At 38.6% G+C, this 25,188-nt stretch overlaps 1 protein-coding gene across 4 annotated transcripts in view; it reads right to left on the bottom strand.

The window, feature by feature from the left end:
* Positions 1 to 5,172: 5,172 nt before the first annotated feature.
* LOC115768254 (stromal interaction molecule homolog) overlaps positions 5,173 to 25,188 on the bottom strand; it is a 143,062-nt gene continuing 123,046 nt past the window's right edge. For 2 of the 4 annotated variants that reach the window (XM_030712783.1, XM_030712782.1), the window contains exons 3-5: positions 5,640 to 5,800; positions 5,349 to 5,581; positions 5,173 to 5,245 (exon numbers count right to left, since the gene is read on the bottom strand). In XM_030712783.1, coding sequence (XP_030568643.1) covers positions 5,188 to 5,245; positions 5,349 to 5,581; positions 5,640 to 5,800 — 452 coding nt within the window. In that variant the 3' untranslated portion in view covers positions 5,173 to 5,187. Of the gene's footprint in view, positions 5,246 to 5,348; positions 5,582 to 5,639; positions 5,801 to 5,867; positions 6,085 to 15,363; positions 15,876 to 25,188 lie in introns of those variants that run through there. The other 2 variants (XM_030712785.1, XM_030712784.1) reach the window with 2 other exon arrangements.

Below are 25,188 nucleotides of genomic sequence, written 5' to 3'. Positions count from 1 at the left end.
GATCGCATTATTTATTATGTAAATTAAAGCAACTCGATCAGCTGTTTATTTAAAGAAGCGGTACTTTTCCCAGACAGGAGCTCGTTTGCTTCAGCAGTAAAATAAACCTGTACCGACCTAAACTACTACTAACTACTGCCTCACTACGTCTCTACTCGACGGCCACACCAACTGTTTATTTCTCATGGCAAAATCAACGAATTACAATAACAGCACATACCCACAACACAGAATACAATGCAATCGCAATTGCAATGCTGTTGATAGAATTCAATAAGGACGAGCATGAATGTGTGTGTGAGGGGATGTGGCAATAGTTAAAAAGTTAGATTTTTTTATATGTTTACTATTTAAGAAGTTACAAAGACACGCTTTCGATATCAATTTTTATCGATTCTTGGAAACGGGGAATTTTATCTATTATCGGAAACAAACTCTGTACTGCGCGGGTACGTTCGAAATTTCAAAGCTAGCTCTTTTAGGTTCTGAGATCCTTGCGTTCATACATACAGGTGGATGGACGTACGGACACACAGACGGACATGGCTAGATCGACTCGCCTATTGATGCTGATTAAGAATATATATACTTTATGAGGCCGGAGATGCTAGAGTAACTTCACCTCGACGGCGAAGAGCGAAAGCTCCAAGGAGTAATGCTTTGAGAGAAAGAAAGTAAACGAGGATAACCGTAAGTGTGCAGCAAATCGCTAGGGCTCCAGGTGGGGCGGCAGGACCTTCGTGTAGAAAAGAAGAGTAGAGTAGTGCGTATTCATCATGGTGAATCCAAAATGTGAAAAGTTAATAATAAAAATGTAGTCGACTAACTTTATTATTTCCCATTAATACGAATTTCGAACTTCGTGGCAAGCCGGCGTTCAACATGGCCCTCTCTCTAACCTAAAGTGTGGTGTCTAGTTATACAAGGCCTACCTTCGTCGCTGACATTTAGTGCTCGTGTGTCTAGACAACCTCAGGCAGGTAACGCCCGCGATGTACATAGAGCTCTGCAGGCAGACTCAGCTGTTCTAGCTGTGCGCCACGTTCTTGCCATGTGTGTTGACACGCGGAGTGGATATGTGTTTTACTAATTATAGGGTAGCGACACCGTGGACTGCCACTGAGGCTTGAAGGTAATCTCGAGCGACTCGTGAATAACCACGACGTCATGCCCTATAAACTTGTACAGATTAACCCGGTTGAAAAAATTCCCTCCTCTAAGCACACCGTCCTAAAAATTAAAAAAGAGGGAACTAACTTTTTTTTTAAATTTATTTTTATATATGCTAAGGTAAATAAGTGCGTAGAGCGAGCGCCATTTGGTGTTTGTGGAAGAAGGTTCAAGGTATAGTAGGGCAATCCCGAATAGAGCGCTCTTATTATACCCTGAACCCATTAAAAATGGGGTATATTGCATTTGTGCGAAAGCCAAATGTATGTAACAGGCAAAAGGAAGCATCTCCGACCCCATAAAGTATATATATTCTTGATTAGCATCAATAGCCGAGTCGATCTAGCCATGTCCGTCTGTCTGTCCGTCCGTCCGTCCGTCCGTCCGTCCGTCCGTCTGTATGAACGCAAGGATCTTAGAACCTATAAGAGCTAGAGACTTGAAATTTTAGATGTAGGTGCTCCTAGTTCCCGCGCAGATCGAGTTTGTTTCCGATAATCGATAACTTACTCCGTTTCCAAGCAATCGATAAAAATCGATATCGACATCCTGTTTTTTATTTTAGCAAATTGGGTAAATAATAAGAGCTAGAGCCACCAAACATGATATGTTGCTTCTAGAATATTATAGATATTTCAAGTATCTTTTTTTGCATACCTATCGCCACCTCCCCGCTACCACCCCAGAGCTATAAATCAAGTTAATAACCCAACTTTTATTGCCCACCAATTTAAACCACAATTTAAATGCAATTGAATTTTTCAGAATACACAAATATTCTATGGTACAATAAGATATACTGTAGAAAATTTCATAAAGATAGGTTTAGAAAAACCAAAGTTAAGCTTTAAGAATTTCTGTATGCATGTACACACACACATTCATGCGCGTCTGCTTCGCATTCTAATAGCATGGTAATTGCATCTTTTTTTTTGTAATGTTATTTTAGTTCCTTTTTTATCATAAGTACTTAATTGTTGGTGTAGCTGTTGAGTAGAGTGGATAGCAAGAAATGCGGCCAGTTGCGAGTTCGAGCCCTGCCAAGGGAACTTTTTTTTATTAATTTATTTGGTGTTGGAATAAGAGGGTTCAGGGTATCCCCTAGTCGGGAGCTCCGGACTAGAACCTCTTACTTGTTTTTTTTTCTTTTATTTCACACCTGACCTACAAAATGTAAAAAATCTAGCAACGACAATGTTTTTAAATATACAGTTGTGGTTTTTCCACAGTTTACAGCAATCAGCTGCTGTTTGACCAATATACGTCTATACTCTAATTTAAAAGAGTGAATGATGCCTTGGTGCAGAGGTTGAATTAAAGCCCTTGTATTTGGTGGAATATAGCAAAAATTGATGTTTTCGTAGTCTTTGACACTACTGTGACTTGTTGCGTTGTCAATAAAGAACAATATTTTCTGCTTTTGGTTTTTTATTTCAACATCAAGTTAGGTGATTATTTCATCCCAAAGCTGGATTGTCATCCATGCTTTCTTGTTGGCATAATATGGCAGTGGCACTTTGAAATTTTTAAAACAGCGTGGAGATTTTGATCTACCTATTATAAAAGCCTTTCTGTAAGTCCCGATTGAATTGCAAATGAACAAAACTTTAAGCCTTGCTTTCTGGGATTTCTGCCCACTTAACTGATTTCAACAAGTATACAATGTAGCTTTATAAAAGAGGCCAGTTTCGTCACCATTAGATATATTTTCTGGATTACAGTCCTTAATCAACCCTGTTAATATGAGACGTATGTATTCATTCGGTGATACAAAATCATTTGCAGCAGTTTCGCCATGAATTTCACCGTACTTAATATTGTGGCGCTAACGCCAACGCCAAAGCCAATTGGCGTTCGGTTCATAATCGTCGTTAAACCTTGTACAAAACTCCTTTGCTTTAGCTAAAATGATATGCCGATCAAGAATAACATTGTTTGACTCTTGTTGCTTAAACCATATATACAACGATTCCTCTATTAAGTCGTGTGAACCTTATCGTTTGCGCTTTCGTTTTTAGTCAGACGCGGATGCAGATTGTTGGATTTCGCCATGCTTTTTAATTATGCGGTTCGTTGTTAGTCTGTCACACTTGTACTTAGTGCAAACAACATTTTTGTTGACATTGTCATTTCAGCTGCAAAAATTTTCAGTTTTTCTTTAATAGTCTACCCTAAAACGCGCTTTATTTTACCCACTTTCATAATTTCATACTTAGTAATGTGGGGCTATATGCACTAAAAGGCAAGACGCGATCAAAACAAAAAATCGATCATGCGCAGATCAAAAAACGTGTCAAATCGAACATATATCGACTACATATTTGCCAAATTTGATAATAGATGGCGAAGTTAATTTAGATGATATTCGTAGAAATTGGAGAAAAAATTACTGGTGATATGAGACGCTTAACAGCAAAAGGCTGTTAAGTAAGATGCACTTAACGTTATTAAATTCATACAATTTTACCTCTTATTGTAGCGAAAAGAAATTTCAGGCAGCTATCTTACCGGTGCTGCTAAGCAAATTATACTGTATAAATTAAACTATCATTGATTATTGATAAATTGGATAATCAATACAATAGAAGAACTCAACTTGGGGAAGCTACTATATCAGGAAATAATGTTACGTTATCTTCGATAGCGCTTTGACTGTCTCTGCAAACTGTCACATCATGTCGAAGGACTGATCCTGCATCATACAGTGCAGGACAATATACTCTGCGCATGTCGACCGCCAAGTCTGCTGACGCTGTTTCGGATGGGGTATAAGAAGCTAACTAAGAGAAGCCAATATGTAAATAAATAAGTCGAGACCATGATCAGTTTATTGTACTCAGTCTTAAAGCAATTATTGAACCAAACCGCTAATGTGAAATTTGTTTTGAAGTCATTACGAATCTGGGTTTAGCTTCGGGCACATCCGACCAGAGCGGGCTCCTGAATAGGGGCATCCTACTTTAAAAAAAAAATAATAATTAAGGCTAGGGAAGCCTGAACCCCCTTCTTCCAACACCAAATGCAGCTCGCTATACGCGCTCGATTGCTTTGGTAGTAATAAAAATAAATTAAAAAAAAAATTAGTAGTGTTCGAACTCGCAACCGGCCACACTACTTGCGACCGCCTCTACTCAACAGCCACACCAATAAGTGGGCCTTAATGAGAAAAAACGAATTAAAATAGCAGTACCGAAAACAATACAATGACAATTGCAATGCTGTCGATAGATTTCAAAGAAGACGGGCATGAATGTGTGTGTGTATATGTATACAGAAATCCTTTCTTTAATAACTTCCGTGTGTTTCTTAACCGATCTTAATGAAATAATTAACAGTAGTTTTTATTTGACTATATTTGTACATTCTGAAAATGACAATTGCATTTAAATTGTGGCTTATATTAGTGGTTAGTATAAATTGGAACAGCCATGTTTCAAAAGGCAGAGTAGTTAACGAGTGCCTCTCGAACGCAACAGTTTGATAATTTGTTGTCAACCAGAACATTGTCCAACAGTTGCGCGCATGATACTGACACAGCGGATTCTTGGTACCCAGTGCTATGATCGAAATGGTCAGCGTTTGTAAACTGACTGTGTCGCAAGAGCAGCGTTATAGCTTATGCTTAGTCGGCTTGCCAACTGCTGGCAAAAGCTACATTATAATTATTTTATTGCTGAGCAACGAGGCCAGCGAGTGGGAGCTTCAAGCCACAAACTTATACTCCAGTAATCCTGCAATTGGAATAACCCTAAAGCACTAAATCTTCAGAGACCCGGCTACTGGACTGTCTCTGAACTCTTGCAATCTCGCCAGCGACGACGAAACCTCGAGGAAGTGACGGCGCATGCAGGCAATTGCGTAATTTGTATATATTTGTGTGCCTTTTAATCACCGACACTTCGAGACTTGTAATATGAAATACACGCTCATTTCCCTGCGTCAGCAACGGCTACGCTTGCTGAAAGCATGGCAATCCGGAATTTTCGTTACATCGCTATAAATTTGGGTGATATTCTTTTAGACTTTGGGGCAGCGAACAAGTATTACGCAGTTAGTTGCACCGTCAAGAATCATTCTTCGTTTTTTGCGGTTGAATATGAATAATGCACAATTTTAAACACAAGCAAATTTCCGAGCAAGTTATTATTATGCAATTTCTATGCAAAAACAATACCTACCTTGGTAAAGCAGCACCGGTAACCTTGTGTAATTTGAAAAGGTCAACATACTGCGGTAGTTGGACTGACTGTGCCAACCAATCAGTGGTTTGCTCAATGGTCCAATTATGTACCTCTGAGCGTAACCAAGCATCCCATAGCTCTTTAACTGAAATATGCATATCATCATTAAAGTGAAATGCCTTTTGACGTTTTTCATAACCGGAGTCATATTTCAATTCTTCGCGAAGAAACTATTTTAAACAATAAATGATAAGATCAAATCTAAAAAGTGGCAGTTAATTTACATACATCATCCGATTCGCTCAAGTCGATATTTCCATTATCGTCGTCATCTAGTTGACGATGCAAAGTGGCGATAGCCTCCATGCCGAGCCGATCTTGTACGCTTTCGTTTTCACAGTCAAAGTCATCTGTATTACATGTGGCATCGGGCACACTGCTTAGGGAACCTAAGAATAAATATTGCAAAATGTATTCATGATTTCAAAATCAGGATAGTTAACTTGTATAACGTACCTTTATCAATAATACTATTTTATACTGTAAGTCAGTTCGACATCGATATTACAGGCAAATTTAAATATCTCAATGGAATTACGTGGAGAAGGATCTTTTCTTTCCGACAATGTGTTGAATGCAACAGAAAGTTCTCAAACCTAAAACCCTAATTGAATTAGAGTCGAGAGTGCTCAACAAGGCACTTTGCTCAACCCTCCTATACTTAACACACATTAGAAAAAAATAACTTTTATAAGATTTGAAAAAATTTAATTTAAATTTCAGCAAATCCGCTGTTAGAGTTATAGCCTCTGTCCACTGAACACATTTCTTACACATTTCTGAAAATGTGACATTTTTGCAAAATGTGTGAAATGCGGCCTGTGCGTTTCCCCATAAGAAAACACATTTCACCCATCTTTCAAAAAAGGCACATTTTTAAAAAATGTGTAAATTCGCCGCGAACATTTCGTCTTTTTTACGATGATTAATCGAGATATTTATCGATGTTGTGAAAAGTGTGAAAGTATCATAACCATAAACAGCTGATATAGCAACGATGCAAGCGGCAACTTTAAATAAGAAATTTAATATTAAAATAATCCCACATTTAACATGGCGAAATCTCGAAAAGAGTACCTAAAATGGAGCCCTTAATGCGTAATTTTTGAGTTTTGGGAGAAAAACTTTACGGCGCTTATGTAAATTAAAGAAACTCGATCAGCTGTTTATTTAAAGAAGCGGTACTTTTGCCACTCACATGTTACCGACAACCGGTGGAACACCAATATGTGAAATTTGAAAATGTGACATTTCATAAACCAGTGGACAGAGGCTATTAGTTATCTATAACTAAGTGCATCTGTAACTAAGTTAAATAAAATCGACATATCGATACAAACCGAAGGAATGTATCGATATTTCAATAAGCAAGCGATCACTTTTTGGTAGATTGTCAAACTGTTTCAATACCCGCAACAAATGGAAGCACTATATTTGTCTCGTACGCGTTAGCGGATCTAAAATTAAGTATTTTGAATACTGAGAACGAAGCAACTGTACTAGCAGCAACGCCAATAGACAAGCGGTTCCGATACCAAGCTTACTCATGCGGCACCATAAACTTGGATCCTATTAGAGCAGAGCCAATTAATGTTTTTGAAAAAGCACTAACAAAGGAACATATAGATGAGATAACTAGTACAATTCATATGGACATTGAAAATTGTTGACATCTGACCCAACCTCGACTTCGTTTGTTCGGATCCGCGACACGCTCACTTGCTGAGAGATCAAGAGAGTAAGAACTACATATGATTTGTGTGATAGAAAGGCATCGATGCTTTTTTTATCTCACTCTAACTAAAGAAAACTGCTTTGGCGTACTCTCAGTGCTCTCAATGCCCACTAAATATTTCTATGTACCGTTTAAATGCTTGTGTGTGCATGTTTCCGCACAAGCAACAATGCGCACAAATTCATATGAAATAATGAGAGGGTTTGCCACGTTGTCACGAAACCACTTCGGCATCTTAAGGATCAGCACAATCGATTGGTATTAAAAACAGAAAATCTAAATTTTGATCCAATTCGACAGAAAAAGCACGTTTTTTCTCAAAAAAAAAAAAGATCAATACTTTTTTGATGATATTTTTTTAATATATCGGGTAACTGTCATCTGATTTTGAAATGTTATACCTTTTTGAATTAATTAAGAACCGATGGATTAAAAAAAGAAAGAACGGTTTGATTGTACATTCAATTTTTTTATACCCTGAACCCATTAAAAATGGGTATAAGGGTATATTGTATTTGTGCAAAATCCAAATGTATGTAACAGGCAGAAGTAAGCTTCTCCGACCCCATAAAGCATATATATTTTTGATCAGCATCAATAGCCGAGTCGATTTAGCCATGTCCGTCTGTCTGTCTGTCCGTATGTATGAACGCAAGGATCCCAGAACCTATAAGAGCTAGAGAAATTTTAGATGTAGATGCTCCTAGTTCCCGCGCAGATCGAGTTTGTTTCCGATAATCGATAACTTACTCCGTTTCCAAGCAATCGATAAAAATCTATATCGATATCCTGTTTCTTGGGCAATTTTGGTAAATAATAAGAGCTACCAGTCACCAAACTTGACATATAGCTTCTAAAATAGAATATATATGTATATGCATTTGATGTTAGAAGAAGAGGGTTCAAGGTATCCTCTAGTCGGGAGCTTCCGACTAGGAACTCTTACTTGTTTTTTATTATTTTTATACCCTGAACCCTTTAAAAATGGGTATAAGGGTATATTGTATTTGTGTAAAATCCAAATGTATGTATATAAAGTATATATATTCTTGATCAGTATCAATAGCCGAGTCGAACTAGCCATGTCCGTCTGTCTGTCCGTCCGTCCGTGCGTCCGTATGTATGAGTCAAAGGATCTCAGAACCTATAAGAGCTAGAGACTTTAAATTTTAGATGTAGATGCTCCTAGCTCCCGCGCAGATCGAGTTTGCTTCCGATAATCGATAACTTACTTCGTTTCCAAGCAATCGATAAAAATCGATATCAACGTCCTGTTTTTTTTGGCAAATTGGGTAAATAATAAGAGCTAGAACCACCAAACGTGATATGTTGCTTCTAGAATATTATAGATATTTCAATTATCTTTCATTTCATACCTTTCGCCACCTTCCCGCTATCCCCCCAGAGCTATAAGTTAATAACCCAACTTTTATTGCCAACCAGAGAGAGTTCTCAGTTGAGAGTGATTGACGTGTTTTACTTGTGCTCCAAGATTTTTATATATTTTTGCGCTTTTATCCTGCTTTTTATTTCAAAATTTTGCATTTTTCGGTGCTTTATTTAAGAAGCTTTAATAAACTGTGCAAAGTGTTATCTGTTGTGCAGCGTAAGTCTGTTAATTATTACATTTTATAAAACGCGGCATCAGCTCCGTGTTGTTGTTATTGCCTGTTTTGATTCTTTTGCTTTGGTGCTCCCCTGTGCATACACTTGTTTGTGCGTGTGTTCGCTGCATACTTTCTGCTTGTGCATCGCGCTCTCGCAAACTTTTTCTATTGCTTTTTGCTCCAAACAATTTGTTTGTGTATTTACTTGCTCTATCTTGTGCACCGTTTTCGTTTTGCTCTGTGCTCTCGCAATTTGCATACGCATTAAATAATTATGTTGTGCTGTAAGAAACCGTGCACGTTCAAGCAGGCTGATGATTCTGCACTGCCGCAATTTGTTAATTGCTGGCTGTGTGAGAATATGATGCATGCTAAATGTGCAGGTCTCACTGGGCGTGATTGCGACAAGATCGCTGCTATTGCCAAGAAGGGCTGTGGTGGCTTGCGTTGGTCGTGCCCAGAATGCATCGACAAGCAAATTGATTTCTCTAGAATGTATAATTCTGTGAGAAGTCAATTCTTAAAATTAAATAATGTGGCTAAGCAGCTCTCGAGTAATTTTGACTCGAGTTTCGAGCTGCTTGGCAAATATAAATTTGAGTCCCCAACCAATCGCCGGTTGGAGCCTCAACTTTTGCAATTGCCCTCTACGTCTGTTCAGACACCTACTACTTTCTTGTCCCTTCCTAGCAACTTGGAGGTATCTCCAATGTTGTCTTTATCGCCTTCTCCAAGCGACTGTCCAATTACCCCTGTTTCAACCCCTGTACTAGTCCCAGTAGAGCCCGTACCTGATCCCGTCCCAATTAATCAAACTGCCTCAGCCCCATCAGCTCCTGGCCGCAAAGGTAGACCTGCGCGCAATCTTGCCCAGATTGTTAAAAACAATCATTGTGCCTCGCTAGCTCCCCCAACCCCTGTATTACCTACAGCCCCACCAGCGCCTACTTTAACGGTAGTTGCCCCTCGTAGGCAAGTCTTTGTGTCTCGACTTTCGTCGGACACCACTTCTGAGTCATTGGCAGCCTATATTGCTAGCAAATCTTCTGCTAGCGTGTCAATAACTAAATTTAATTTCTCCACCCCTCGTGAAATATCATCATTCAAAATAAATGTTTCACATGATATGTTCCCAATCATTTGTGATCCCAAATTTTGGCCTCCACACATGATTGTTCACGAGTTCAAGCCTAAAAAGCGTAACCAGCCTGTCACCCTTCCAGTCCCTTCAATACAGGGTACCATTTCTGCCCCAAAAAACTAGCTTCATCTTCTGACCAAATCTTTATTCATTATCAGAATGTTAGAGGTCTTATTTCAAAACTTAAAAATCTATTCATGGCCAGCACTTCCTTCAATTCGGATATAATAGCATTTTCAGAAACATGGTTGAACTCAACCATATCTGATTTTGAGATTTTATCAAATAACTTTAGTTTGTATCGAAATGATCGGCCGACTCGAGGTGGTGGGGTGTTAATTGCCGTTAAAGCCACTCTCCAGTCTGAACTTTTCTGTTTTAGTACGCCTACTGACGCTGAGATTGTCTCAGTTAAGGTGTCTTTTCCTACACGGAATGTCTATGTAACATGCTCTTATGTCCCACCTTCTTCTGATATTCAAGTTTATATGAAACATATTACTTGTATTAAAGAAGTTTCTTCACACGTGCGTGATAGTGACCTATTTATGGTGTTGGGTGATTTTAATTTGCCCAACATCTCTTGGTCATTATTTACTGCCAAAAATTATCTAGTGCCCTCAGCACAGCACGATTTTATAGACTGCATGCTTGATCTTTCGTTGTTTCAAATCAATTCAATTTCTAATCATTTGACTAGAACACTTGACCTTGTATTTGTTAACGACTACCTTATTTCTAATGTGTCTAGGTCCCCTCCTTTATCTCTTCCTGAGGATGTCTATCATCCAACTTTAGAGATTGCAATGCTAAATTGTAATCCTCTCATTTCGTGCTCATCAGCCAATAAGCCCCGCTATTGCTTTCGCAAAGGAAATTATTCTTTGCTGAATCAGCTTATTTATTCAACCGATTGGTCTTTCTTATATGACTCAGTTGATATGAATACAGCTATTAATTTTTTTTACATCACCCTAATCTCCCTCTTAGATGTGTGTATTCCTAAGTCAATTCCTTCGGCTACTTTTTCAAAACCACCCTGGTTTACTACCAGATTATCACATCTAAAAAATGTAAAATCCAAATATTTTAAAAAGTTTAAAAAGTCTGGTTCGTGTACAGACTTGGCTAAATATTCCATAGCCAAGTCGAACTTCTTTCTTCTTAATTCTCAATGCTATGAGAATTATCTAATACGTTGTAAAAGACAATTTTCCCGAAATCCGAGACAGTTTTATAATTTTGTAAACTTGAAGCGTAAATCTTCAAGTTTGCCATCTTCTTTTTTTCTTGGCTTGGATAAAGCTAGCAATGACACTGATTCTGCTAACCTGTTTGCTAATTTTTTCCAATCAACTTACTCTTCAGTCTGTCCTAATACTAATGCTTACCCTTATACTATTTCTTCCGCAAGTTATATACCTCCTCTAATTATTTCACACTCTCTCCTATTAGCTATAAACTCTTTAAAGTCTTCTTACTCTCCTGGGCCGGACAATATTCCTAGTTGTCTTCTCAAGGAGTGTAGTTCTTCCCTTCTTTATCCATTGCTAAAGCTTTTTAATCTATCCCTTGAAACTTCTGTCTTTCCATCTCTTTGGAAAGAATCTTATATCATTCCTCTTCACAAGAAAGGTGGGAAGTCTGATATACAAAATTACAGGGGCATTGCAAAACTGTCCGCTATTCCTAAATTATTTGAAAAAATAATCACTTCGAATTTGCAGCATTTCTGCAAATCAGTTGTTTCCCCTGTTCAACACGGATTCGTAAAGAATCGGTCAACTACGACCAATCTGCTTGAGTTTACTTCCTTGGTAAACGATGCTTTCCTTTCGAAAATGCAAACTGATGTCATTTACACTGACTTCAGTAAGGCGTTTGACTCTGTGCACCATGACATTTTACTTTTTAAACTTGACCGAATAGGTTTCCCCCTGTCTCTTCTGCTTTGGATTAATTCTTATTTAAAAGGTAGGACCCAAAGAGTAATGCTGAGGCTGACTACCTCTAAACGGGTTCACGTTACTTCTGGTGTTCCTCAAGGTAGTCATCTTGGACCTTTACTCTTTACCCTTTTTATAAATGATCTCCCCTCTGTCATATCACATGCCCGTGTACTCATGTATGCGGACGATGTCAAACTTTTTCTATCATACACTAATCCCCTACATCATTCTCGTCTACAAGACGATTTGAACGCTATGCAACTATGGTTTTCGGCCAATCAATTGCATCTAAACTGTTCAAAGTGTATGTTTATGACTTTTAATCGTACTACACCTTATCTTGTCAGTTATACAATCGACAATATCCCTTTGCAACGTATACTAACAGTTAAGGATCTAGGCGTAATTTTTGATTCTAAACTCTGTTTCAATCTTCACATAGATACCATCGTTAATGAGGCAAAAGGTGTACTTGGATTCATTAAACGATGGTCTAAAGAGTTTAACGATCCTTTTATAACAAAACTTCTGTACATCTCTCTTGTTCGCCCTATCCTTGAATACTGCTCTTGCATTTGGTCTCCACAGTATAACAACAGCCAGGATCGTATTGAATCTGTTCAGAAGCAATTTCTGCTTTTTGCCTTACGAGGTTTAAATTGGGACCCTAATCTTCGGTTGCCATCCTACTCCAGCAGACTGCTTCTTCTCAACCTTCCGTCGTTAACCAACCGTAGGACAATTCTCGGTGTTGTCCTTCTACATAAGTTGATTATTGGCGACATAGATTCTCCTTTTCTGCTAGGGCGTCTTCAATTCTCTGTTCCGGCTAGACCAACCAGAAATTATCGCCCCTTTTTACTATCTACGTGCACAACAGACTACGCTATGCACAATCCTTTTCGCGTGCTATGTAAAAATTATAATAGTTTGCATCACGTTTTCTCTACCGAACTGTCTCTACCCCTAATAAAATCGTTGCTTTCAGGATACCTTCGGGAAGTCGCTGACCATTCCCAGCTATGAGCAGGGGCATAGCTTGCCGGACAGGCTGAAAAATTTTTCCCCCACCGGGTCGGTGATTTCCCATTACTTTTCTCTCTGTCCTATCTACTTAACACTCTTTATCTAACTTACATTGCTTTACTTTATTAACAATTCTTCTTACTTTCATTTTTCCTATTTATTGTATTTTCTTTATTAATATAGCAAATTAAGATTATTTTAATGCTACTTGAAAACACTTTTTTCCTACTTACAACCTTCTGCTTAGATGTAGGCTCTAATAGCGTCACTGACAAAATTAGCTGTGAAAAGGGGCACAGCTGGCCGGACTGGCAAATAAAACACCTCCATCGGTCGGTGATGCTATTTAGAAAATTGTATCCTTTAACTAGGCTTTTAGCATAAAATTCTATTGTATATTCTATTGAATAATGAGGAAGACACTCGTTTTGTCGACCATTAATAAATAAATAAATAAATAAAATAAATAAATTTTAAACCACAATTTAAATGCAATTGACTTTTTCAGAATACACAAATATTCTATGGTACAATTAGATATACTGTAGAAAATTTCATAAAGATCGGTTAAGAAAAGCCAAAGTTATATGCAACTGCGCAATTGAATGGGGCAGCAGCTTTAAGAATTTCTGTATACATGTACACACAAACATTCATGCGAGTCTGCTTCGCATTCTAATAGCATGGTAATTGCATCTTTTTTTTGTAATGTTATTTTAGTTCCTTTTTTATCATAAGTAATTGTTGGTGTGGCTGCTGAGTAGAGGCATAGCAAGTGGTGCGGTCTGTCGCGAGTTCGAGCCCTACCGGGGAAAGTATTATTTTTTTTTTTTTTGCTGGTGTGGCTGTTGAGTAGAGTCGACAGCAAGTAATGCGGTCAGTTGCGAGTTCGAGCCAAGGGAACTTTTTTTTATTAATTTATTTGGTGTTGGAATAAGACGGTTCAGGGTATCCCCTAGTCGGGAGCTCCCGACTAGAACCTCTTACTTGTTTTAAGAATGGCTTGATATATTCACAGTACACTTTTGCTGTATTCAGCAGTTTAATTTAAATTCAGCTTTCAATGATTTGAAAAAATTTGTAATGAACCTACATAGTACGGGACATAGGTTTTTAACCCTTTCTAAGGGTGTAGATTCTCGTTGGTTGGGCGCCAGTTACTTGATTTCTTAATTGTAAATGTTGATGTTGTATATTCAGATCCTCGTCAAAAGTGCTGAGATTGGTAAGGTTATATTCCTTGTAGATTATGTTCGGAACGCAACTAGCTTTTCAAATCACTGGCCTTGTGGCTCAGCATTGAAAAAACTAGTATAACGGTTTAATGACTGCAAATGTCGGAGCAGTATATTTGAAGAAGTTGTTCTTACAAAGTTGGATACAAAACTAAACTAGAATTGAAACATTGAATTGGATCTGAACCCAAAGGCTAGGCGTCTCAGCTGCTATATCCGGCAAGCCGAATCAGCATACGCCAACACTGTCCCTTGCGACATAGGCAAGTGGCCGGGCACTGAACTCATGCGTTAGCAGTGTAAGCAAAGTGCACTGAAACATTCTTGCGTTCTTATAAACAAAAGTGTGTTCTTATGACCTAAATATGAAGTGAAATTCGTATGTGTTAACTACTCCCCCTCAAGCTTTTAACCGTTCTCGGTTATTTTATAGCTGTTAATGGCCTTCTGTACATCCTTCGATGCTTGCTTTCCCCTTACAATTTTCCAAACGATGAGAAAGCCAATGCCAACGACACTGAGGATGATGCCTGCTGCAATCCAAATCTTATGTGACCCAGCGGCCTTAAATTCGTCCTCGAAATTTTGGATGACACGCAGATTGTGGTTGTTCATCCTCTGCAGTTGGGGCATGCTTAGCACTGGATCGTAGCTGATGCTGTTGAGTAAAGGCGACCCTGCCACGCCTGGTGATCTGGTTAACGTCTCGCGCTGGTTTACATATTTTGTGCCGTTGACTGTGGCCGAAGAGAGGAAGGTGACGAGATGTGTCCCGTTTGTAGTAATCTCTAGACCTTCGTCTGTGCTGACCTTGGCAGCACGCTCGTTGATAATGATAATGCCGTCATCGACTTGAGTGATGGGCTTAAGGTGGCGTGGTTGCGTGCGCAGTTGTCTTGCGCTGCCAATTTGCAGACGGCGGGCTAGGTCGTCGTTACTCATTCATTAACCGCTAGAATGTCATCGTCGCATTCGGCTATAGTATCATCTTGCAGCTGTAGTGTAACGTGTTGGTGTGCCACCAAGAAGATGGTGATTTTCTTGCAGATGAGCTTGACCCTAGAATACGCTATTAATATATGGACAATGTTCTCGGGCTGGATGACCTTGATTTTAGACGCTTCGGTTAGGCTAACTATGGGATTTTCGACAGGGTGTTCATTTATAATTGATTTGAAATCATCGTAGTCAAATATTGTGGGATTTATTTTACCCATTTGACATTTGATTTATTAGTATTATATTTATTTCTAATAGTGTTTCATATAAATGCGGTGTGTCAACCAATTCATTTCTTTTAGCTTTAATTGTTTCGTTCTCCGTGTCGGTGAGTTTATTAACTTGTGCCTGTGTTTGTGTATTAATGACTACCTGCCTATTGTTCGCATGAATTAAATTTGACTCGGACAACCTTACCTTTTCGAAATCAGAGGCGTCTGGCGAGCCTGCTATTACTTTGAGTGCTGAATCCAAGAAGTCTAAACTTCTTGCCATTCTATAGTGCACTTTTATTACGGACAATAGATTTCTGATATGCTCTGTATCCACGTCTAGCAGTTTTCGCATGTGCGACTGAGGGAATAATTTGGTTAATTTTACTATTTCATCTGCTATGCTAGCGAGGTCTGTTAAATTGTTTGAGTGCTTCAGAAAATCACGTTGCTCCCAAACCAGTACCTTTCCGTCGATTACCGGGATATACTTGGAGTGGGAGTAGTCGATAATCCGCCCATTGATTACTCCTAACACTAGTAGAATTGCAAGTCCAATTCTGTAAAAATAAAAGAAGCAATGAATGGAAATTGTTGTGCGCTTAAACTCTTAAATTGCTAGTGTGATTTTTACTTGAGAGCAACAATCATTTGAGGTTGTCTTATGGACCACCCTCCCTCTAATAAGAACAGACGTTCCCAGGTCTGCTTGAATTGTTTCTTCTGTGCAAAGCGGTGTTAACTTATTTCCTAATCTTCTGTTATTTTTTACGAAATTTTTTCGCCCACCTCAAAAACCCTGTTTTGTCTATTCTATTATCGCAATAAATTCAACAGCTGGATGATGGACGGTTTTACATCCATTATTTTGCGAGATGCCAGCAAGTAAGAAATTTTTTTTTGTCAGTTGAAAATATATCAATGTGGAGTATTTCTCCAGGGTATGATGGAATTGGTGTCTCACCAAGTATTTGTTTTTTGGGATGCCTATCGTACTTTGCCTTAGTGCATATTTTTCAATTTGTTACTACTTCGTTCGCCAACTTCGTCATTTGTGGAAAATATTAATCGCGAAGGATTTGTTTAGTATTTTCCTGGGCAATTTATTATAGTTGCTTATAATATTTACTAATTCATACAAATAGTAAAAGAAAGTAGAATGACATGTGAGAAATAATTCAAATACCAAAAACACAACAATGTTCTGCATTCCTATTTGCGCTTATGCAGTGAACAGCGGTAAATTTACAGTAAGTTTTGCCTTGCACATGCTTTGTTCTACGAATTTGACTTTGTATGCACTGAAAATTTATTTAGACACTCTTGAAAATGCCAGGCAGGATCTTATCGTTTGAGATGGTCCAGTTTGTGTATTTTAATCACCAATTGGGTAAAAGTGCGCAGGAATTATCAGAAATGTTTTTTGTAACCCGCAAGACCATTTTCAATATTATAAATCGCGCTGAAAACGAGGGAAGATTGGAGCCAAAGAAAGAAGCCGGTCAGAAGCAAAAAATAAATAAACGAGCCGAGCGCGCATTGGTAAAAAAAAACTGGACCAAAATCCAATGCTTTCGACGATAACTCTTGCAATATAATTGAAGGAAGAGTTGGATGTGGATGTATCCCATGAAACCGTACGTCAGGCCATACTACATGAGTACAAACCAAGAGCTACTCGCAAGAAACCAATGCTCTCTGATGTTAATGTTGGAAAACGATTGTCCTTTGCCACAATGTACCATAATCAACCTGCCGAATATTGGGATGAGATCATCTGCGATGAGACGAGAGTTATGTTATATTATAATGATGAATGAATATTATGATTGAATAACAATTGTTTGACAATGCAAAAACCGACTAGTTTTTGTTTTTGTATTTATTCTTAAATAGATTTTTTTTCTATCACTATTTTTATGAATCCTGTTAGCAAATACTATAAGAAACTAAAATAAATTTAAAACAATATGTTAACAATATTAAAACTATTAACTTTTGCAAATAAACAAATGTTATCTTCATGCGTCAGATTTCAAAAAGCCTTTTGATTTAACCACCGATGCGCAAATGGCCCCTGGACTGTTTTATCCCAATAACCATGATTTCCAAAAAGAATGCGAACTAAACTATGCTTCAAATGAAAGAGAACTACTAGCCATCGTATGGGTTCTGGGTAAGCTACAGAACATCTTATAAGTATATATACATACATGGTACAAAAGAAATAAAGATGTTCCCTGACCATCAACCTCTCAACTATACGGTCTCGGACAGAAATATGAATAAGTACATAGACGGACGTACATAGACGAAAGCGTACATAGACGAACACGACGCCAAAATGTTCTACAAACCAGGCAAAGAAAGATAATTTTGTTGCAGTTGCCTACACGGCAGAACATAAGTGCTCTACAAAACGAATCTGTCAGATGCTGCAACCATTCACAGCGAAATGTCAGTAACCTGTACGGTCGAAACTACAGACAAGCCTCTAAATTGCTTCAAGAATCAAATAATCCGGCATCAAGGCTCGCCACTTAATCAGCTTCACTAAAAAAACTGCCTTCGAGACGCTTAAAGAGGTTATTAAGCCAGGCGTTGTATAAACAATACATTGCGATTTAGCAACTCTAACTAGTTTTCAGCACACTATAGTGTTAAACTTCCCTGAAACCAAATTTTAGCAGTGCAAGAATGTCGTATCAGACATCACAGACAAAAACGAACAGGTCGAAATAATGACTGCCGAACACAGCCGTACCAATCGAGCCGCACAAGAAAACATCAAACAAATCAGCAAGTTGGACAATGAAGTGGATGTAAATTGCAGGGTTTGCACTAAAGCAAAATATTACAGACACCCTAACAAAAATTGGGATAACAGCAATTACTTCATATGCCAGCGAAATGCTGCACATTGATATTTTTTCCACGGACAAGAAAAAATTTCTAACTTGCATCGTCAAGTTTTTAAAATGAATGCAGGGACGTGCAGCCAGTGGCGTCGCGAACAATAGTCGACCCAAAAACACCCATGGTTCAATTGGTGAATTTATTCCCAAACATTAAAACAATATATTGCGATAACGAGGCTCCATTCAACTCGGATATAACCAATTTTGATTAAAGGACTGTAATAATATAAGATAATTATGGAAAGATGTAAGAGATTACAATACTTTTAATAAATCACAAGAGGTTCTAGTCGGGAGCTCCCGACTAGGGGATACCCTGAACCCTCTTCTTCCAACATCAAATGCATATATATATTCTATTTTAGAAGCTAGATGTCAAGTTTGGTGACTCTAGCTCTTATTATTTACCAAAATTTCCTACAAACAGGATATCGATATCGATTTTTATCGATTGCTGGGAAACGGAGTAAGTTATCGATTATCGGAAACAAACTCGATCTGCGTAGGCACTAGGAGCACCTACATCTAAAATCTCTATCTCAAGTCTCTAGCTCTTATAGGTTTTGAGATCCTTGCGTTCATACACACGGACGGACGGACGGACAGACAGACGGACATGGCTAGATTGACTCGGCTATTGATGCTGATCAAGAATATATATACTTTATGGGGTCGGAGAAGCTTACTTTTACATACATTTGGATTTTGCACAAATACAATATTCCCTTATACCCATTTTTAATGGGTTCAGGGTATAAAAATAAGATTGAGTAGGTACACCACGCAACGACCTGTAAGCGATGCGTACACGTGAAGTAATGAACAACATATAGTAATCTATTCATAAAATTAACAACAATGCACCGAGAAACTCATTGATAAAAAAATGAGACAGAAGGCCGATGATTTAATTGAAGACCGAACCTTTTCTTTTTAGCAAGTTTGGTCAACCTATCTTGAAAAACAAAAAAGTTTTCTATATAACAACTTAATTTTCGACCGATTGGTCCTTTCAGCTATGTGATATAGTGGTCCGATGTTGAGGGGATGTTGCAAATATATGAGAAGCATGTCGATACTAGCTATACCTTTTACGTTTCTCAAATAAAGAAAGGACAATTCAGAGGGATTGTGACGTAGTCATGATTTGTTTAGCAAAAGTTAGTAGCAACATATCCTTCGACAACGTTCCGCCACACAAAACGCATTGTAACCGATACAAACAGAAAGAAATAGTTGTCACGGAGCATAATAGAGCCCACCGGCCACTCAAGAAAATGTAAAACAGAATTTTTTAATAAGATAACCCAACTAGAAAACGATGTCGGTACAAATTGGAAAATTTGTCAGAGGGCGAAATATGATCGTCACCCTTAGAAACAAGTACTTGAAGAAATAGCTATTGTTATATGCAGGTGAAATATTACCTATCAACTAACTGCAAACAGCATTCATCTCCCTTAGAGCTTGACGCAGAATTAGCAGATAATGCCCTTAAAGCATAGTGAAATCAAATAAAAGACAAGAATATAAGCTTACACTCAGGATCTGGACTATCCTACTTTTTGTCACAATGACAACGGTCAAATTGACTGACTACCCGAACGCGAACTACATCTCGTTTATGGATGTAGACACGATAATTGGAAAACGCTTTCAAAATGTAAAGCACTCAACTAACTAACAATGGACGCGGAAATGAGCAATGAAGCAAAGAAATTTACGACTTTAAAAGGCTCAAAATGACACAAAAGGAGCTAATTGAATTTGAAAATAGACAGGTAAACCTCAATACAAAAACTTAATAACCGTTAAATTAACTAACAGACGCAGTAAACATTCTAACAAAAAATTAAAAAAATTACAAATAAATACAGAACACATACGAAACAATGCTCTCAAGAAATAGGATATTGATTTAGGAACTTAAAACTCTAATGCTAGCCGTTACAGTCACAAATATTGGAATTGTGAACCCGGAAATATTAGACCCCAATGATTAATAAAACATAATCAAAGAGCATTTTTCGATCATAACCATACTGACTTGACGGAAGAAGCCCAATTAAAAGTTCTATTATATACCAATTTTACATTTAATAATTAATTACCCTAAGCTAAGTTTAATTTGTAAGAGAATACTTATACCCTGTACATCACAATAACAGAACCTTCAACCTTGCCGACGAAAAAACATCATAGCTCACTGCGTTAATGCAATATTACCAATTGGAAACTGCAGAAAGGTTTCAAGGCGTCCGAGGACGTTTCTCAACTAAGCAAGGGAGGAGTTAACATGATTACCAACAAAAGAGCAGTGTCACTAACCAATCACGCAAAAGTGGCGTGTTGCGGTGCACCTTCAGTGGCTTTTGCGGGCGCTGCGGGCGCAATTTCGATTTGTTCATTTTTATCTGTAATGTTGACCACTATATTTTTGCAGTGCCAGAACTCGGTTGCCAGAAAATTTAGCACCAAATCATGTTGTATACTGGCTAGTGCTGGTATATCGCAGTGTATTGCGTTTACCGCGTCTGTGTTGATGAGTGGCCCGATTGTTTCAGATAGGATGTTTTTGTCTGTGAAGTTTATAAGGTGGCCTATTTTTTGGGCAAAGAGTATGATAACTCGTTTCATTGGGAATTTCGCTTCTTCAAGATCAATTTGATTTTTGAAACAGTTTAAAGGCTTTTCAGTCGTTTCAATCGTGTAGGTCAATGACATTTTGCTGTGAATCGTTGCGGCGTCTGTCTGTATACCGTTTTGTAAGGCGTTTACATTTTGACGAGACAGGGCATCCGCCACGTAATTTTCTTTGCCTGGTCTGTAAAACACTTTTGCGTTGTGTTCATCGATGAATGCCTTCCATCGTTTGATTTTTGCGTTCGTGTTTCTATCTGATGCAGCAAAAGTAAGGGGCTGAAGATCAGTAAAAATATTGATTTCTTTTGTCCCATAGTGGTAATTTTGCAGTTTACTTAGAGCCCAGACAATAGCTAACAACTCTCGCTCATTCGTGGCGTAGTGTGTCTCGCTTTGCTTTAGCGTGCGTGAAATCATGGAAATAGGTCTGCCCCCTTGGGATAGGACTGCACCGATGCCATCCATTGAGGCGTCAGTAGCTAGGTCAAAGGGCTGCTTCAAGTCTGGGTACATAAGTATGACATCTTCTGATGCCAGGATATTCCTTAGTCTTTCGAAAGCTAGAGGCCTTGCTATTGCTGCGAAGTCCTTCATAAACCCCCTGTAGTACCTAGCTAGCCGCAGAAATGATCGCAGGCTGAACAGATTTTTCGGCTCAGTATACTCTTGTATCGCCCTGACCTTTTCAGGGTAAGTTTTTGCCCCGTTTTGAGTCTCCACAAAGCTTAAGAATTCCACGCTCTCTTTAAAGAACTTGGGTTTCTCTTGTGCTACTCTATTGTTGGCATAGGCCAAGCATTTTAAAATTGTGTCAATATGTAGCACATGGTAAGTTTCCATTTTAGAAAAGATTATTACGTCATCTCCATAAACGTAGCATATTTTTTCTATGTGTCCCCTCAATGGCTCTTTGAAGACAGCAAAACTCATATTTGCCGCCGTTCACTGCGAATGACGTTTTCTCACGGTCTTGTTCTGCTAGATAAATTTGGTGATACTCCGATTTTTAATCTAGTTGTAACAAATTTTGATTTTCCCAGATTCGCTAGAATCATTCGAATATTCGGCATTTGGTATCGATCGGCTATAGTTGGCTCGTTTAGCTTCCTAAAGTCGATCACTAATCGATTATTTTTGCTGCCATTGCTGTCAAGGCCTTTTTTGTCAACAACCCATGCTGGGCTGTTGTATGGGGACTTTAATGGTCTAATGATGCCATCTTTAAGTAACTGCTTGATTTCGTTATTTACGAAATCTGTAACGCCCATTGGGTAAGTATATAATTTTGTGTAGACTGGCTCGTTGTCTACAGTGCGGATTGTAGCAATGACTGAGGTATTGAATGGCAACGCCTCGTTAGAGGTCGAAAACACGTTTATTCCTTTCAAAATCACGCTTTTGAATTCTTTTTTGACGGATGCAGGCAATATTATGTCATCCACATCTGTGAAGTTAACACTGTCACAGTAATGATACTGCAACTGCTCGGATTTGTTTTTGTAATTAATAGTGTTGTTACGTAAGTTCAACGCTACTTCTGCTTGTGTTAACAAGTCGAATCAAATAATGGCATCAAATGAGCTGAGTGTGTCTAGCATGAAGAATGGGGAGACTTTGCCAAAAATGTTCATAAGACACTTACTGGTTACTTTGCTCGAACCGTGTATCGAGCTTACAGTGAAAGGGCTTTCGACAGGAATTACTTCTTATAGCTCCTTTACGGGCTTAATATAATTCTTTGCCGCTCCTGTATCAATTAATATTCTTATATTTTTCCCACCCAGCTGTCGCTTGATGTATGGAAGCCGGGAGCGTTCCTTAAAAAATGCATTGAGTAGTTCGTTTATGACTCGCTGTCGTCTTCGATGTCGATTGCAGAGGCCTCCGCCGACCTTTGATATTCCGTCTCTTGCGAATCAGGGGCGCTCTGAACAACGTTGTTCAGTCGCTGCCGCCTTGGTCCTGTTACCCTATCTGACGTGTTTGGCCTTGTTTGGTTAGCCTTGCCTAACCATCTCGAGGTTTTGCCTCAAAAGGCGTAGCAAAGTTTTATCTGCATATGAGCAATCTAGCCTAGCTATGATTGCGTCGCACTAGTGCACTAGCACTGCCCTAGCTGCGCCCCTAATTTTATTTCTGATGATTGTTACCGATTGGTAATGCGTGCAGCTGCCATTATATGGTTTGAACAGCTCGTACGCGTCTACGGCCGATTGTCTCCATGCTACATACTCGGCGAATCCCCCACTTAACTCGGGAACTGATTTTATTATATCGAGAGGAATATCGCATCTGATTTTTGAATTCACCAAAATTCTCTGATAAACTTCCACTTGTGGCGCTTGAATGCACAAATTGCTAACTCTTGCGCTCATCTCACTTAACTGTGCCTGGAATCACTGTTCCTGCTGCGCCAATGCTTGGCTAACAGCGTTCTGCACTAGCTCTTGTACTTGATTTACATTCATTTCGCTTTTGTGTGTGGCTATTACTAAAGTCTATGTTCACTTGATAGTTGCTTTTCTCTGGATCCCAGTCTGTTCCACTGTCACACTCTGCTTTAATATTTAATCGCTTGTAACCAGCTCATATGCGCTACTAGTTTACAACAAAATTTTGTTGCTTCCGCGAAATGCACTAATTGACATAGACCGCTTAAGTATGAAGCACAAATGTAAATATTTATTTGTGGTTTTGTTTTTATACCCTGAACCTATTAAAAATGGGTATAAGGGTATATTGTATTTGTGCGAAAGCCAAATGTATGTAACAGGCAGAAGGAAGTTTCTCCGACCCCACAAAGTATATATATTCTTGATCAGCATCAATAGCCGAGTCGATCTAGCCATGTCCGTCTGTCTGTCCGTCCGTCCGTCCGTCCGTATGTATGAGTCAAAGGATCTCAGAACCTATAAGAGCTAGAGACTTTAAATTTTAGATGTAGATGCTCCTAGCTCCCGCGCAGATCGAGTTTGCTTCCGATAATCGATAACTTACTTCGTTTCCAAGCAATCGATAAAAATCGATATCAACGTCCTGTTTTTTTTTAGCAAATTGGGTAAATAATAAGAGCTAGAGCCACCAAACGTGATATGTTGCTTCTAGAATATTATAGATATTTCAATTATCTTTCATTTCATACCTTTCGCCACCTTCCCGCTATCCCCCCAGAGCTATAAGTTAATAACCCAACTTTTATTGCCAACCAATTTAAACCACAATTTAAATGCAATTGACTTTTTCAGAATACACAAATATTCTATGGTACAATAAGATATACTGTAGAAAATTTCATAAAGATCGGTTAAGAAAAGCCAAAGTTATATGCAACTGCGCAATTGAATGGGGCAGCAGCTTTAAGAATTTCTGTATACATGTACACACACACATTCGAGCGCGTCTGCTTTGCATTCTTTGGCATGGTAATTGCATCTTTTTTTTTGTAATGTTATTTTAGTTTTTTTATCATAAGTACTTAATTGTTGGTGTGGCTGCTGAGTAGAGGCATAGCAAGTGGTGCAGTCTGTCGCGAGTTCGAGCCCTACCGGGGAAAGTATTATTTTTTTTTTTTTTTGCTGGTGTGGCTGTTGAGTAGAGTCGACAGCAAGTAATGCGGTCAGTTGCGAGTTCGAGCCAAGGGAACTTTTTTTTATGAATTTATTTGGTGTTGGAATAAGAGGGTTCAGGGTATCCCCTAGTCGGGAGCTCCCGACTAGAACCTCTTACTTGTTTTAAGAATGGCTTGATATATTCACAGTACACTTTTGCTGTATTCAGCAGTTTAATTTAAATTCAGCTTTCAATGATTTGAAAAAATTTGTAATGAACCTACATAGTACGGGACATAGGTTTTTAACCCTTTCTAAGGGTGTAGATTCTCGTTGGTTGGGCGCCAGTTACTTGATTTCTTAATTGTAGATGTTGATGTTGTATATTCAGATCCTCGTCAAAGGTGCTGAGATTGGTAAGGTTATATTGCTTGTAGATTATGTTCGGAAAGCAACTAGCTTTCCAAATCACTGGTCATGTGGCTCAGCAATAAAACAATTAGTAAAACGGATTAATGACGGCAAGTGCCGGAGCAGTATATTTGTAGAAGTTGTTCTTACAAAGTTGGATACAATACTAAACTAGAATTGAAATGTGCATAAGTTTCAGCTGCTATATCCGGCAAGCAGAATCAGCATACGCCAACACTGTCGCTTGCGACATAGGCAAGTGTCAGGTTACCGCTGCTTCCGCAGTGGCCGGGCACTGAACTCATGCGACAGCAGAATATCGCAATGTAAGCAAATTGCACTGCAACATTCTT

Source organism: Drosophila novamexicana, unplaced genomic scaffold (genome assembly GCF_003285875.2).
Source record: "Drosophila novamexicana strain 15010-1031.04,08,12 unplaced genomic scaffold, DnovRS2.1 tig00001740-arrow-arrow-pilon, whole genome shotgun sequence".
NCBI classification, from domain to species: Eukaryota; Metazoa; Arthropoda; class Insecta; order Diptera; family Drosophilidae; genus Drosophila; species Drosophila novamexicana.
The sequence above is the reverse complement of the archived record's forward strand: the minus strand, read 5'-3'. Positions and strand labels throughout refer to the sequence as shown.